The 12,735-nt window shown below is 31.7% G+C and overlaps 1 protein-coding gene across 11 annotated transcripts in view; it reads left to right on the forward strand.

Moving 5' to 3' along the window:
* LOC120624764 (serine/arginine repetitive matrix protein 2) overlaps positions 1 to 7,044 on the forward strand; it is a 36,618-nt gene extending 29,574 nt beyond the window's left edge. Inside the window, exons 11-14 of one of the 11 annotated variants that reach the window (XM_039891483.1) lie at positions 484 to 567; positions 1,050 to 1,175; positions 5,762 to 5,780; positions 6,850 to 7,041. In XM_039891483.1, coding sequence (XP_039747417.1) covers positions 484 to 567; positions 1,050 to 1,175; positions 5,762 to 5,780; positions 6,850 to 6,918 — 298 coding nt within the window. In that variant the 3' untranslated portion in view covers positions 6,919 to 7,041. Of the gene's footprint in view, positions 1 to 483; positions 568 to 1,049; positions 1,176 to 2,854; positions 3,320 to 3,570; positions 3,782 to 5,761; positions 5,781 to 6,849 lie in introns of those variants that run through there. The other 10 variants (XM_039891486.1, XM_039891481.1, XM_039891482.1 and 7 more) reach the window with 10 other exon arrangements.
* The last annotated feature ends 5,691 nt before the right edge of the window (positions 7,045 to 12,735 follow it).

Below are 12,735 nucleotides of genomic sequence, written 5' to 3' on the forward strand. Positions count from 1 at the left end.
ACATTTCGGAAGATTGCCCGCGCGCAAATTCCAACAATATTATTATAAAATTTATGTAACGTAATTAAATAGACATTTATTACGTTACACATTTCTAAAACCGGCATACCTGAGAGTTCTCCATAGTGTTCTCCAAGGTGAGTAAAATCCACCAATGCGCACTGGGCTAATGTGGCTACGGCATTAACCCATTCTTATTGTGGGAGTAGATGAAAATCAGGAACCTACTGCTGCTTTTTCAATCATTAAATAACAACTAAGGACTCCCTTACACCTGAATATTAAATATTAAAACCGCGAAGTTACTACTCAGTTAGATTACTAATCCGTGCCTTAAATTGCAATATTAAGCCAATGTTATGCCTAATAATTGTCTGCGTAGTAACACTCTAATTTGGAAAGCATTTGGGGGCTATAGTGGAAGTGTACTGCATCTTGATTCAGTTTTTATTTTCAAGTTTCAAAATATATAAATGTTTCCAGGCGGTCCCGATCAAGTAGATCCAGTTCGTATAGCAGCAGAAGTTCTCGATCATCAAGTTCATCGCGTTCTTCTCGTTCTTCAAGGTAATTATCTCTTACCTTAGAACAGACCCAAAAGAAAAATTCGATAGTTTTTTCATGGGAAAAGTATTTTAATTTTATTGTCTGCATCATTCGGCCTGTTTAAGTAAAAAATCATTAGTATTACAAACGAAATACGACAACGCTCACGAACGAATTAATAATATAATTATTGACACTATTTATTCCATAAAATCTGGAATCGGCTAGTTAAGAGTTGCATATGGTAAAGCTTATAATTATGCCTCTTTGACACTATAACCCTCGAATACTGAATAGGGTCTTAATAAAATTTACCGTTACCTTGTGTTATATTGAGTATGTGTGGATTAGCCTTTCAATATTCGATAGTCTCATATTTCTACAAATATTATTGAATAAAATGAAGGATTTAAAGGAATTAACATTAATTTTCGATGTTTCCCGAACGTATAATACGCGATGCATGCGGCACGTACACGTAACGTAACGTGCGTAACGAACAGAACAATGACGGGCGTGTACGCCGATTACCGTAGATCGAGCGACCGCGGCTCCGCGCGCTCTCGATCGCCATCGATCCCGCGCCGCGCCGGTTCGCCCAGCTTCTTGGACCGGCGACGGATCACGAGGTACCGACACACAAACAGCAGTGCTTTTGATGGAACACTAACCTTGCACTAAATACACCTCGTAAGGCCCCGCGTACAATGCAATGTACATATCAGGAGTTGCTTTCCTACGTTAAAGAAGCACAATATACAATAAAATCAAAAACAAGACGCGATATCAATGGTATAGTAGTTTCCGATTGGAAATAAATTTCAAGGCCATCTGCTCCTAAACTCCCAGAATTTTATTTCTTTCTTTCTCCTCTATAATATTGGCTGAAGTGAAACTTCTTTCGGCGCAGTCGGGAATAAATTAAAAGAAATTATAATATTAAAATTTATTTTGGCTTTTTGTGACAGAGCTCGCTAAGAAGAGTTGTTGAAATACTGTGTTCTGGTCTAAAGGCTTAACACCTACGCCTCGAATTGATGGACACAGGGCGGCAATTTTTTATTCTTTGATAAAGTAAAACAGTAGACCGGATTTAATACTCAAACCTCTACTGACCAGGTCATCGCTAGCTTAACATCGTTACAAAAAGCGACTCGATGTATATGGAATAGCTGGACCGGTACCAAACTTCGATAAGTGTTCGAGGAGTCTCGACATTCTCAAATTACGACACAAGACCATTCACTATCACAGTCCCGGGACTATCCGGGACCTCAAGACTTTCCAGAAACAATTACAGACATTTAAATTTACGTAAATTTCGAGACACGAGACGTCCTTGGACTCAAACCCTTTTTAGAACCGTAACCGGACCGGACCTGATGCGATTCAACTCGACTCAACCTGTTTCTTCGTATAAGTAAACAAATAAGTTTTACTCCTTTTGCACACTTACTGATACCGAAAACCTTATTTTATTCATTAAACTATCCGAAAGAAAGTCTACCGGCAAAATTAATTGTGTAATGTATATTGCATGGTACAAGTTGAGATACCAATCCTAACCTGGAACTATTTTGGCCTTACGAGGATAAAAATCGGAGTTAAACCGAAATAATAATTATTAATGTGATAATAAAATTGGGACGTATAAAAAACTAACATTTTGGATTTTTTATTTACTGACAAGGCAAAGGTATGCTGTATACCGTAACCTCGTCTATGTGCTTTGTTTTATTATTTCGCTATAAACTAAGATTCTTCTTCGGTTTCAAGAATTCTTCGATTTATCTTTACAATGATTAGAAACATGCGTTGTATACTTTTAACTGAAGTTTTTATTGAATGAAAAAAAATCAAAAGCACTGTTTTTCTCAGAGCTTGTAAATTGCACTTAAATTGACGTATATTAATTTTGTTTGTAAAATAAATTAATAATAAATTAATAAACGTCGATAATGTGTCTGTGTGATTTAACATTTTTTTTTGTGTGTCGCTTGTCTATGGTAATCCATTGGGCTTTATTTTCTTTTGTTTTAATAGACGTCGAAGGTAATGTGTTTGAAACATTTCAATAACACATTATTTTAAGCTGATTGCAAATCTGGTCGATTGTTTAAAACTTTCATAACAAAGCACCTTAAACTCGACGCCCTTTATGTGGGTGTGGGCGCAAGTTTCACAATTTGAAAATAGGAGTTCGTAATTTGAAAATAAAAATTTCTTGTCTGCCAGATAACCAACTAGCTTAAGGCGCTGTTTTTTTTTATTTTTGCCGCTGTGTGACTATTTGTTTTTTTCTTTATAGATAAAAAATACACGAAATTGTAGCGCACGAGTACTGAAGACACAATTAGTTGCTCGGATTAGTGAAGTGCTAGTTCATAATTATCATTAAGTTACTTATTTTATAAATCTGTATATTTTTACATACCCCAATTAGTTAAATTTTATGTTCGCCGTTTCTGTCTCTAATCCATAATTTCTATGGATTTAAAACCACTTCATACATACAACTTGTCCTGTTGTAAATAATTTAGGGAAATGTATTCGATATTTTGTTACTCAATTCAAGCATTTTTTTTTTTTTAACAATAGGTTCCATGGAATTATTTACTTTGGACTACATATTATTCGGGCATGTAAATATTAAAGTAAACCCATGCCACGCATACATTAATATTTTTCTTTCCAAAATGACTTAACATAAATGTTTGTTCTAACATTTTTTTTGTTTTGATACTTACTAACAAGGTTTTTAACATATTATATAAGTTTTGGTATTTATAATACATTGATTAAGTTGTTTAAAGAATAATTTTTAAACAGTTTTGAAATCCATTATTAAAAATCAATAAGTCAACCATCGATTTTCTTCTCATAAAAAAAACCTTGAAAGTCTTTCTGATTTCATTAACAATAATTTATTTGCTTAAATAATTTAACGTACTTGGAAATGTTTGCGTTTGTATCTAAGAAGTTTAAAAAAGTTCAGTTTAATAAAATTTTTATTTTTCTTCGTAGCGCGCCCATAATAGATCTAACATACACGTCAAAGAAATACAAGTATCGAAGAAGATGAATTACATGAACTATGATAAAAATTATTGCCAATTACCAATTTATTGCAAGTGACGCCAGATGTAGAAGTTGTGCTATATATTATAAGGACATTTTATTTCAAGTGTGTTTTGTTTCAATTATTTTTTGTGTTATCACATTAAAGTGTATTGTAAATTTATATTTTGTTTTTATTTCATTTTGCATGATAAATTAAAAATATATAGAATCTTATACACCCTACACTGTTCAGAATTTTAACTCTTTTACCGCCAGACCATTCAAAGTTTTTTGGTTTATATTACCTTTTTATAGTACGCAGTTTGAAGCACCTTTTGGCAAATTCGATAGTTGAAGGAATATTTAGGAACTTCAAGATCGTTTATGTATAAATATCATAAACATAAGAAAACATTAATGTTACATTAATTCTACGGAAATTATATAGAAATGAAAATAAAATTTGATGAACCTAATTTTAATAATCCATTGGTTATTATTTAAAAGATTCTAAAGAATTAGGAATTCATGTTTGAGAACATTCAAAATGATAGAGTAAATAGATAGATAGTGCCAAAAGAGTCTTCACATCTGAAAAGTATGAATATTTTATCTATTGAGATTTTTGAGTTTAAACTCATGCATTTTAACTAATTATTTTAGCTCATAACTTAATTTTTAGCTCAAGGGTTATAATATCTTCTTGCTTAGAGTGTTGAATACTTGATTAAAATACGATTATTAGAAATACTTGGTTATTACTAATAATTGCAATACGCTCAAATGGGTTTGAGTTTAAACTCATTGCTTCCAAAATTTACACCAGGTGAATTCCCTGAGTTGGGCGTTTTTTTTTTAAGTCATTATTACATCATATCTATGTCTTATGCAAGTTATAGACGTTCAAATATATCGTGCAATTTATATGAGGCTTGAGGATTGATCCAGTTTTCAGGTAGCGCATACAAACTATACTAACTATGTTTGAGGCGTCAAATTCTTCCTTTGAATAGTCGTTTAGGTACTTTCCGTTGTAACACTGATTCAGTTTCCAAAGTACAAAATTGACGGCCTTTAGGTTTCCAAACCATTAAAAAAGATTATGGTGTAAAATATGCTTTTATAAACGACAAGGTCATTCGCCACTTCCTGAAGGAGCTAAAAAAGGTAACATAACCAGATTTGATTTCAATTTGCGACGTAAGCGATTTGCAATTTTAGATAATTTCGGGAATCATCGTGTTCAATATAAAATAAATTTTATACAATACAAAAATTATACTAAAATAAAATTGTTTTTACCTACAATTAGTGGCGGAAATATAAATAAAAATTAGTAATTATTCTGTTATTTCTACTTATAAAGTATTTTTTATATTATCGCAAGAATAAAATAATAAAACTACTTACGTCAAATCCTCGTTGCTTCGAATTTTCGTTCGAGGTAACTCAAATTTTTTCTCTATCGATAAATATTTAATTGAATTGTATAAAAATGAAGCCATATAAATGATTAATAATTTAAATTTGATTAGATTAGATACAGAGTTTTACAGAGAAAACCTCATTTAGCACTCAAAATTCATCCGAAAACGTCTAATATGGAACTGGGAGATTCTTGGCCCCACTACCTCAATACATATTGTTCGATTAGCGTCATATAGCAGCAGAATCATTTCTTATCAGTTTAACGATTCCTTACGTAATCCATATAATATTGAGTATATTAATTATCTTTCTTTAGATATTTGAGAACTGTCTTGCCCAAAGAATATGCGATATTATTCAGACTATAAGATAAGTTTGTCATACAAACTTTGTATTAGACTGGTAGTTTCCGAAATAAGCACGTTAAAACTAACTCCTTTTAGCTTTAATATTAGTAAGAACGATAAGTGGCCACTGCAAATACAGGCCGGCAGCCGTACAACAATCTACTTATTACATTTGCACGACTTTCGTGCTTACACTGAAAAGTTTGTTTGATCAAACTTCAAGTCTCAAGCTATGCCCACACACTTGAACTCTCTACCATTTATACATTACAAAATAAGATGGTCTACATGTGATATTTCGGGCTTGCTTACTGCAAAAGCCCGGGAAATCACAGTCTTGGCGGTTAAAGGGTTAATCGATTTGTTTTTATCGCTTGCAGCATTGACCTCCATGTAAAGGTAAGCTTATTATATTTTTTGTTTTTTTCCAGTAGTTCGAATCAAAAACATTTTAGGTTGTTTTTATTTGTATTTTAATTTCTGCATGATATTTTTTAAACGTAGTTTGCATTTAATAGATTTACATTCCGTTTTTTTTTCTTTGTAAAAAATAATTAACGAGGCTCGCAAACGACAAATGTGTAACATATTTTTACAAAATTGACACAAAAAGAGTTGTCTAAAATTTAAAGATGTGTTATTTTACGGGAATTGTCTTTTAAATTTCATGAGCCTTTTGTAAAAAGTAAATTTAAATAGACTCTGAAATAATACTGTTGCCAGCCTTAACTTCTGATATATCTAAATAGTCACAAGTCAAGTCATCGTTTATATAAGCATGATTAATGGACGCCGGCAGGATTTTTTTACGAGGGTTCATACAGAATACGTTAAAGTAGGGTGGATGTTGTGATCACCCAGCGCAATTTTGAAATTTAAAACCACCAAGAATTTTCAAGAATTTGTTCTAATGTGGGTTCAAATTCTTGAAACAATTGACGTCACGGAATTATTTTTAATTTTATTTTGTAATATTATGTTACAAATTACAACTTTTTAAAACGGGCGCTAAAACTTGTTAAAAAAATATGAAGATATAAGCAGCAAATGCCCGCAGGGACTCAAGCTTTTAAAAAAGCTCTTTTACTTTCCAAGATAATGTCTATTCTTTTCCTAGAGGCGGAATATCAAAATGTGGTCGTTGGTTTGGGTGTAACACACTGACTAAATAGTAATTTATATTATTAAGTATGGCTTATAAAATTACTGGATTTAACCAATTAATACTAAACCAAGTCTGTAAAAAAGAGCACTCAAAAAGCGAGCGTATTAAGTAGTTCTAGAATCTATAGTTTTGTAAGTTTTTGCAACTAGCAACCCCTTCCGGCGCCCATCTTTAGTTAATTCTGATCTCTCATAAATCTTTTAAATCATGATATAATACTACTAATGATTTCGCATTATTATAATTATAAAACAAAAATCATCTTCTATTACTAACTAATTTTCTTTACTAACAAAATAACAGTGCACGAAAACGCCCAATACCGTACCGGAGACCCACGCCGTCAACCCACTCGAGCGGAAGCTACTATAGCAGCGGGTCGTCTCAGAAGAGTTGGTCAAGATCACCTCGGCCTGAACGTGAATGATGAATATAACACTGAGAAAATGTTAACGGGCAGCCTTGCAATCAAAATGCACCCACAATTGAATTATAAAATACAGAAGCTCTATTTTAAACAACATTTTCAAGCGGCGCTCGGTTTCTACGAGCTACCCGCAGAGTAGACGAAGTTCGTAGTTCTTTTACTATGAGTACATGTACCTCTGCAATTTGTATGAATTTAAATTTTTTATAGTTTAAAAAAAAGCACTATTTTGAGCGTGCTCTAGAGCTACCATGCAGATGCAAGTGGATTGAACACTATTGATTAGTGATGACTTTTCTATTAAAGTAACTCGATCGCATCAACAAAAGTAATAACAGGACGTCTTTAAGCAAGAAAAAGCTAATCTGAATTAAGTTCACTTAAGAGATTAAGTAGTTTGTGTCCTCATTGGTCAACAATAATACATGACGTTAAAATATCAAAACCAATTATTTTTTAGGCATAATAAATAATTGGTGTATGGTCATATTAAATTATTTTTATTCAAATTCCATTGGCTGCTTTCGAGTTTTGCGGGCATTAACGAAATGTCTCAAATTAGCTTAATCAGGGTTGGATACGTTTTATTTGACGACGCCCTGTATTTTTATCTATTAGCATTTCCAATTTTACATCCATTATATACATTTTGGGGGGTACATAATATATACGAAATAAATCTTCAAATTAATAATAACTTAATATTTCAAGTTTCATACGTGGTCTCCATTCTTACAATGTCATTTTCAAGTTACCGTTAAGGGCTGCCCAAAACAAACCATTGTAATGTACACATACACACACCCATACCTATAACTTAGATTTAATTGTTGTTACAATTATTTATTTATTGGTAGTTTTAAGTAGAACAATTTAATGCATAGATGATGCGGCCACCATTCACATTTTGTGAAATTAATTCTTCTGTGAATTACTTCTTGGAATACTTCGATTTATGTTATATATCGAACACCGTCGCTTTCTTTCAAAGAAAATACATTTTAATGTAGGGACATGTAGTACGATGTATGTAGTACTTGCATCTCGTTTGCAACGTAGCCATTACGTATTTAAATTTTAATGCCAATTGGCAAACTTCGTTTTCGAAGATAATGATACTCACTTTGTTTCAGTTAGGTATGTATGCCTAACTTTAGCAAAAGTTGTTTTATTTATATACAAATGCTAGTCTTGATTTTTTTTTATTTGTTGATAATTTTATTTTAATACTTAAACATTCTCAGTACCTACCAATGATACTCTAGTCTTAAGTATTAAGAATACTTATTTTTACATTTAGGATAATACGTGCAATATATTTATTTAAAAGGATATTTACACTAAATTATTTTGATCTTTTTCTAGTCATTTGACAAATTGTCTTATTTTGCTAATTTATATCTAATATTTATTGTAAATGGAGGTGTACGGAAATCACAGTTGTAACACATGTTTATAAAGTGATAAATATAATTTTCTTTACAATAAACGTAGAAATATTAATTGCTTGTACGTACCAAATAGTTTTTATCTGCATTAAAATCCGTACACTTCTGGTATTTAATTCATTGTTTATATTATAAACGTAGGTAAAGCGTGTTTTGGATAAATTTATGAAAATAATTCGTGCTATAGGTAAGGTTTGTAGCCAATCTAGTCAAGAGACAAACATAGTTTCGCCGTGTATGGAATTGGATTATTTTTTTTAAATCTTATTGATTTATATTGAAGCTAGTGCTGATTTGCGATCTCATTTGATAACGAGTGACAACCTAAGTAAGATGTACGGCATATTAAAACCCTACCTTTGATCGATTTCGACGCCGCTTCTTAACGGAAGGTTACAAGGTAGACAGTCACTGAACGAAAAGAATTGTCTAACTCGTTGCTGCAAATTAAAAAAAAATGCAATTTAATCTATGCATGACAGAAAAAAAGTCTGTTTTCATGGAGAACACCGTATGGTTGAAAATCTATTCTTAATAGGTTGCTCCTTTCGTGAAGATCATATTATAATAAACTTACAATCATGTCGCGTGGTTCCACTGAGATCTCAGCCTCGAACAGGCGTCGTGCGTCGCGTAGTGTATACTCTCGGCTAAAAAGGGATAGAACTTCCTTATTCTTTGTGATTTACTAATACTACATGTTTTACTGATATATTAAAAAATCATTCCAATCTTAGTCACCAGCTTTTGCGAGTTTTTGAGACCAATGTGGCCACCTTTCGCTACGACGGTTCACAGTTCAGTGCTTATATGAAGAAATCTCAAATTTTACTTTTCAAATTACATTGCGTGTTTAACTTGACATTATTATTTACGCTAAAAAATGCATTGCTTAGTTTTTCATTCTTACAATGTCATATAGAATACGTTGGTGTTATTCTTATTTTCATCTTGAAATACTTTCCTAAAATATGCGAGACGTTATGGATGGTTTCTTATTACTGAGGCTATTTTGGTGGTTCTTTTAACCTACGCTAAATTGACAAGTCTAAAAGTAGACTCATTTTTTTTAACAATGGTGACAATATTGCTATAGAAACTATCTTAAATTACCAAATCTAAAATTAGTGCTGTCCTTGTCACTCTTTTCAATAGAAAAGATAGCACGGTTTTCCGACTAATAGTCTTTTCAGTTGAGAGATTTGTAAACAGAATTTGCAACACCTACAACCTAGTATGGGTTGCAAGATTTGCTCGCTCAAAATCATATTTATAAAGCTTCACGTTCACACTTCTGAAGTTAAATCAAAAGTGCAGAATATACGACTTTATTTAGAGGGCCACTTTTCATAGCGGTGTTTTAATATTCGAAAACGGAAGACCATAGATTGAACGTATTTCTAAGTCTACGATACTAGCAGCTTTAACAGGATTTTTTTTCTAGAGCGCTATTAAGAAAGATTAAAACTTCGATAGCCACAATTAAGATCACCCAACTAAAACTGACAGCAGTAATTATTTTACTGAGGTAAACGCTGTTCAAACGGCGCGGTCCGTGAACACTTAATCCATAAAAAAAATTGATAATATTCTGGAATCGATTAAGATACAGAACTGGCCAAAAATTCACGCCGAGAAAAAAAAACTGTACCTACGGTTGATTGGTGCCAATTCTGTAGTACCTATGTAAAAAAAAATAAGTTAAATTTACGCGTCTAAAAATTGCGCTATGCTTTTTTGCACTAGGAAAAAATTTTAAACCAGTCAATTTAGTTATTGTGTACATCAGAAACAGTACCACCATCGTATATTCTATCAAAATACACCCTACGTAGTTCATTTATGTATATTGTTTTGATAGTGATAAATTATTGTAGAAGAATCATTGTAAAACAACTGTAAATCAGGATACCAAAGCAATAATTTGAAAATATGACGATATTAGAAAATAAAATACTCGGAATACTGATTATTAAATATAATTTATTATATAAATAATATAAGAGTAACAAAGGAAATAATTTATTATTGATTTTTTTACCATATTTACATAAAGAGTTTTTTTTTATACTCACAAGGCGAAAAACTCTTTACGTAAAAAAGGAGTGGTAAAATCACAAATGTCAGTTTCAATTCGCCTTTTATCAATTATTCTAGTAACTTTCTTTATGGATGGATTCAGCTTTGAATTTTTTTATTTCAAATGCGGATAAGTGCAGCGTCAACGCGCGAGTCCAATTGCATATACTCAACTGCGAGGGCATTTATGCTTTGTCTAATTTAGTTGTTGGTGTTTTTTAACAAAGGACAGGCAAAAATCATTGTCCATACCGCCTATTTCAGGATGCTAAATTATTTTGACAGTTCACAGTAGGGATGAGGTATTGTATAATCGTTAATGAACCTATTTGATGGTCGCTTATTCCATTCATAGAACTTAAAATCGATACTTAGTTTCTATAATAAAATTTTTAAATTTTTTTTTTTTTTCATTTCTTTTTTGATTAGTCATTCCTACCGATGATATTTGTTAAACAACTGACTATAATTACGTGTTTCTAATTTTAAAACTCAATTAGTTTGCTGTAATTGCGTGATAAATAATTGCAAATAACTTTATTACGCATGTACATAAAATGATAATATTGTGAGATAATTGAGTTCATTGTATTTTCGATTCTATAGTTCTATAGATGTTCTTTACGCTTGGATTTCACTATCTATCAATGAAATTCGACAATTTCTGTATTACCGCAAAATAATACGAAACTTTAACTTCTTAATTTAGACAAAGTATAACAAACTGTACTTAACCACTTCTCAGCAAGCGATATACCACGTTTCTAAACTACGACAAACTAACCAATAAAATCGCTTAGGTTAAAATATACAGGCCAGCGCTTGGTTGCAATCACACCTGTTGGTATGTGGTGTTGCAAATGGAATGAGAAAAACGATGAGGAAACGGTGAGTAGCTGAAATGCACCAACCAATAAAATTAGAAGAAGGTATGACTCCTAACACTGATTACCTTCAGCTGAATGCGAATCGATGTTGACAAGTGTGTTTTCACCCTAATAGCATACTGACGCAACGCATCAATAGCGTTGCGGCTTTAGGCGGCAGTATGCGATCCAACTTATACAGAATTACAGCCGATTCTATATCTGCGGTTATAAAATAGGAATAATATCAGAAATATTAGATTTTTGCTGTTGTCAAATAAAGTACCTAATATTTATAAAATGTATTTATTGCACCTTTTCCTTACTTTTAAGAGCACCACACAAATAAGTGGAATGTATATGTTTCCAAAATATATCACAAACTTTTAAATTTTCTTATCCATCAATCATGTATCAAAAATACACCATTATCTATATTAGTTTCATAATAAGTATATAAATTCAATTATTGAAAAGAAAATAAGTACATATATAAAAATGCATTTTTTTTTGTTTTTATATATTTTACTAACTGTAACTTGCTTCAAAAACGCAACGTCAGCCAGTGCACAACAAGCTGGTAAGACAGAACATTTCATATTTACCCAACCGAAATACTTACATAACCAGTTGTAATAAGGTACAGATTCCAATGTTTACTGATCGAACCTAAAACGTTAATTTATAATTTCGTTTTCTGAAGCAGAGTAGCGAAAATATTTTCTAATCGTTAAAGAGAAGGTCCTAATTATTATAATTTTTAAAAGTGTTTTTACTTACACTTGGAGGAATTAACAATTTTATTAATTTAAAATGCATATAAAATTTTTCGGAACTGAAAGGATTTGAACCTGCGGCTCTCAGTCCGCGATTGCTAGAGATTCGCAGGTTCAAATCCTGTCGGTTCCGAATATTTATATATGCATTTAAAATTTATAACAAAGGTCCTAATTGTGTGAAAATAGCTCTTATATCATTCCAATAAAATCTTTTAAATATTTTATAAAATATCACTCCTATCAGAAAGGACCTTAACAGATAATACAGTTCAAAGTCATCTTATCACATCACAATTACAGATAAAATACTATAAAAGCTGTTAAATTCGTGTAGAACCCCAAGGAAAACCAGTGTTTGAAAGAAACGTTTTCCTTTGCCGTCCTTCTTGCGCAAAAAGATAGATCTGTCAATTAAGTTTACAAATTGTATTAAAAAAAATTTGCGCTAAAATTGAAGGCAATTTACTTATTACATAGTTATCATAAACTTCGAAAAATGCAATATGATCCAAGGCTATTCCCATGTTTCGGAAAAATATAAGAAGGCATTGCGTTACAGAGTGCGTTCTTTTAAATTAGTGTTTTTGCAA

The sequence above is a fragment of the Pararge aegeria genome, chromosome 6 (assembly GCF_905163445.1).
Source record: "Pararge aegeria chromosome 6, ilParAegt1.1, whole genome shotgun sequence".
NCBI lineage: Eukaryota > Metazoa > Arthropoda > Insecta > Lepidoptera > Nymphalidae > Pararge > Pararge aegeria.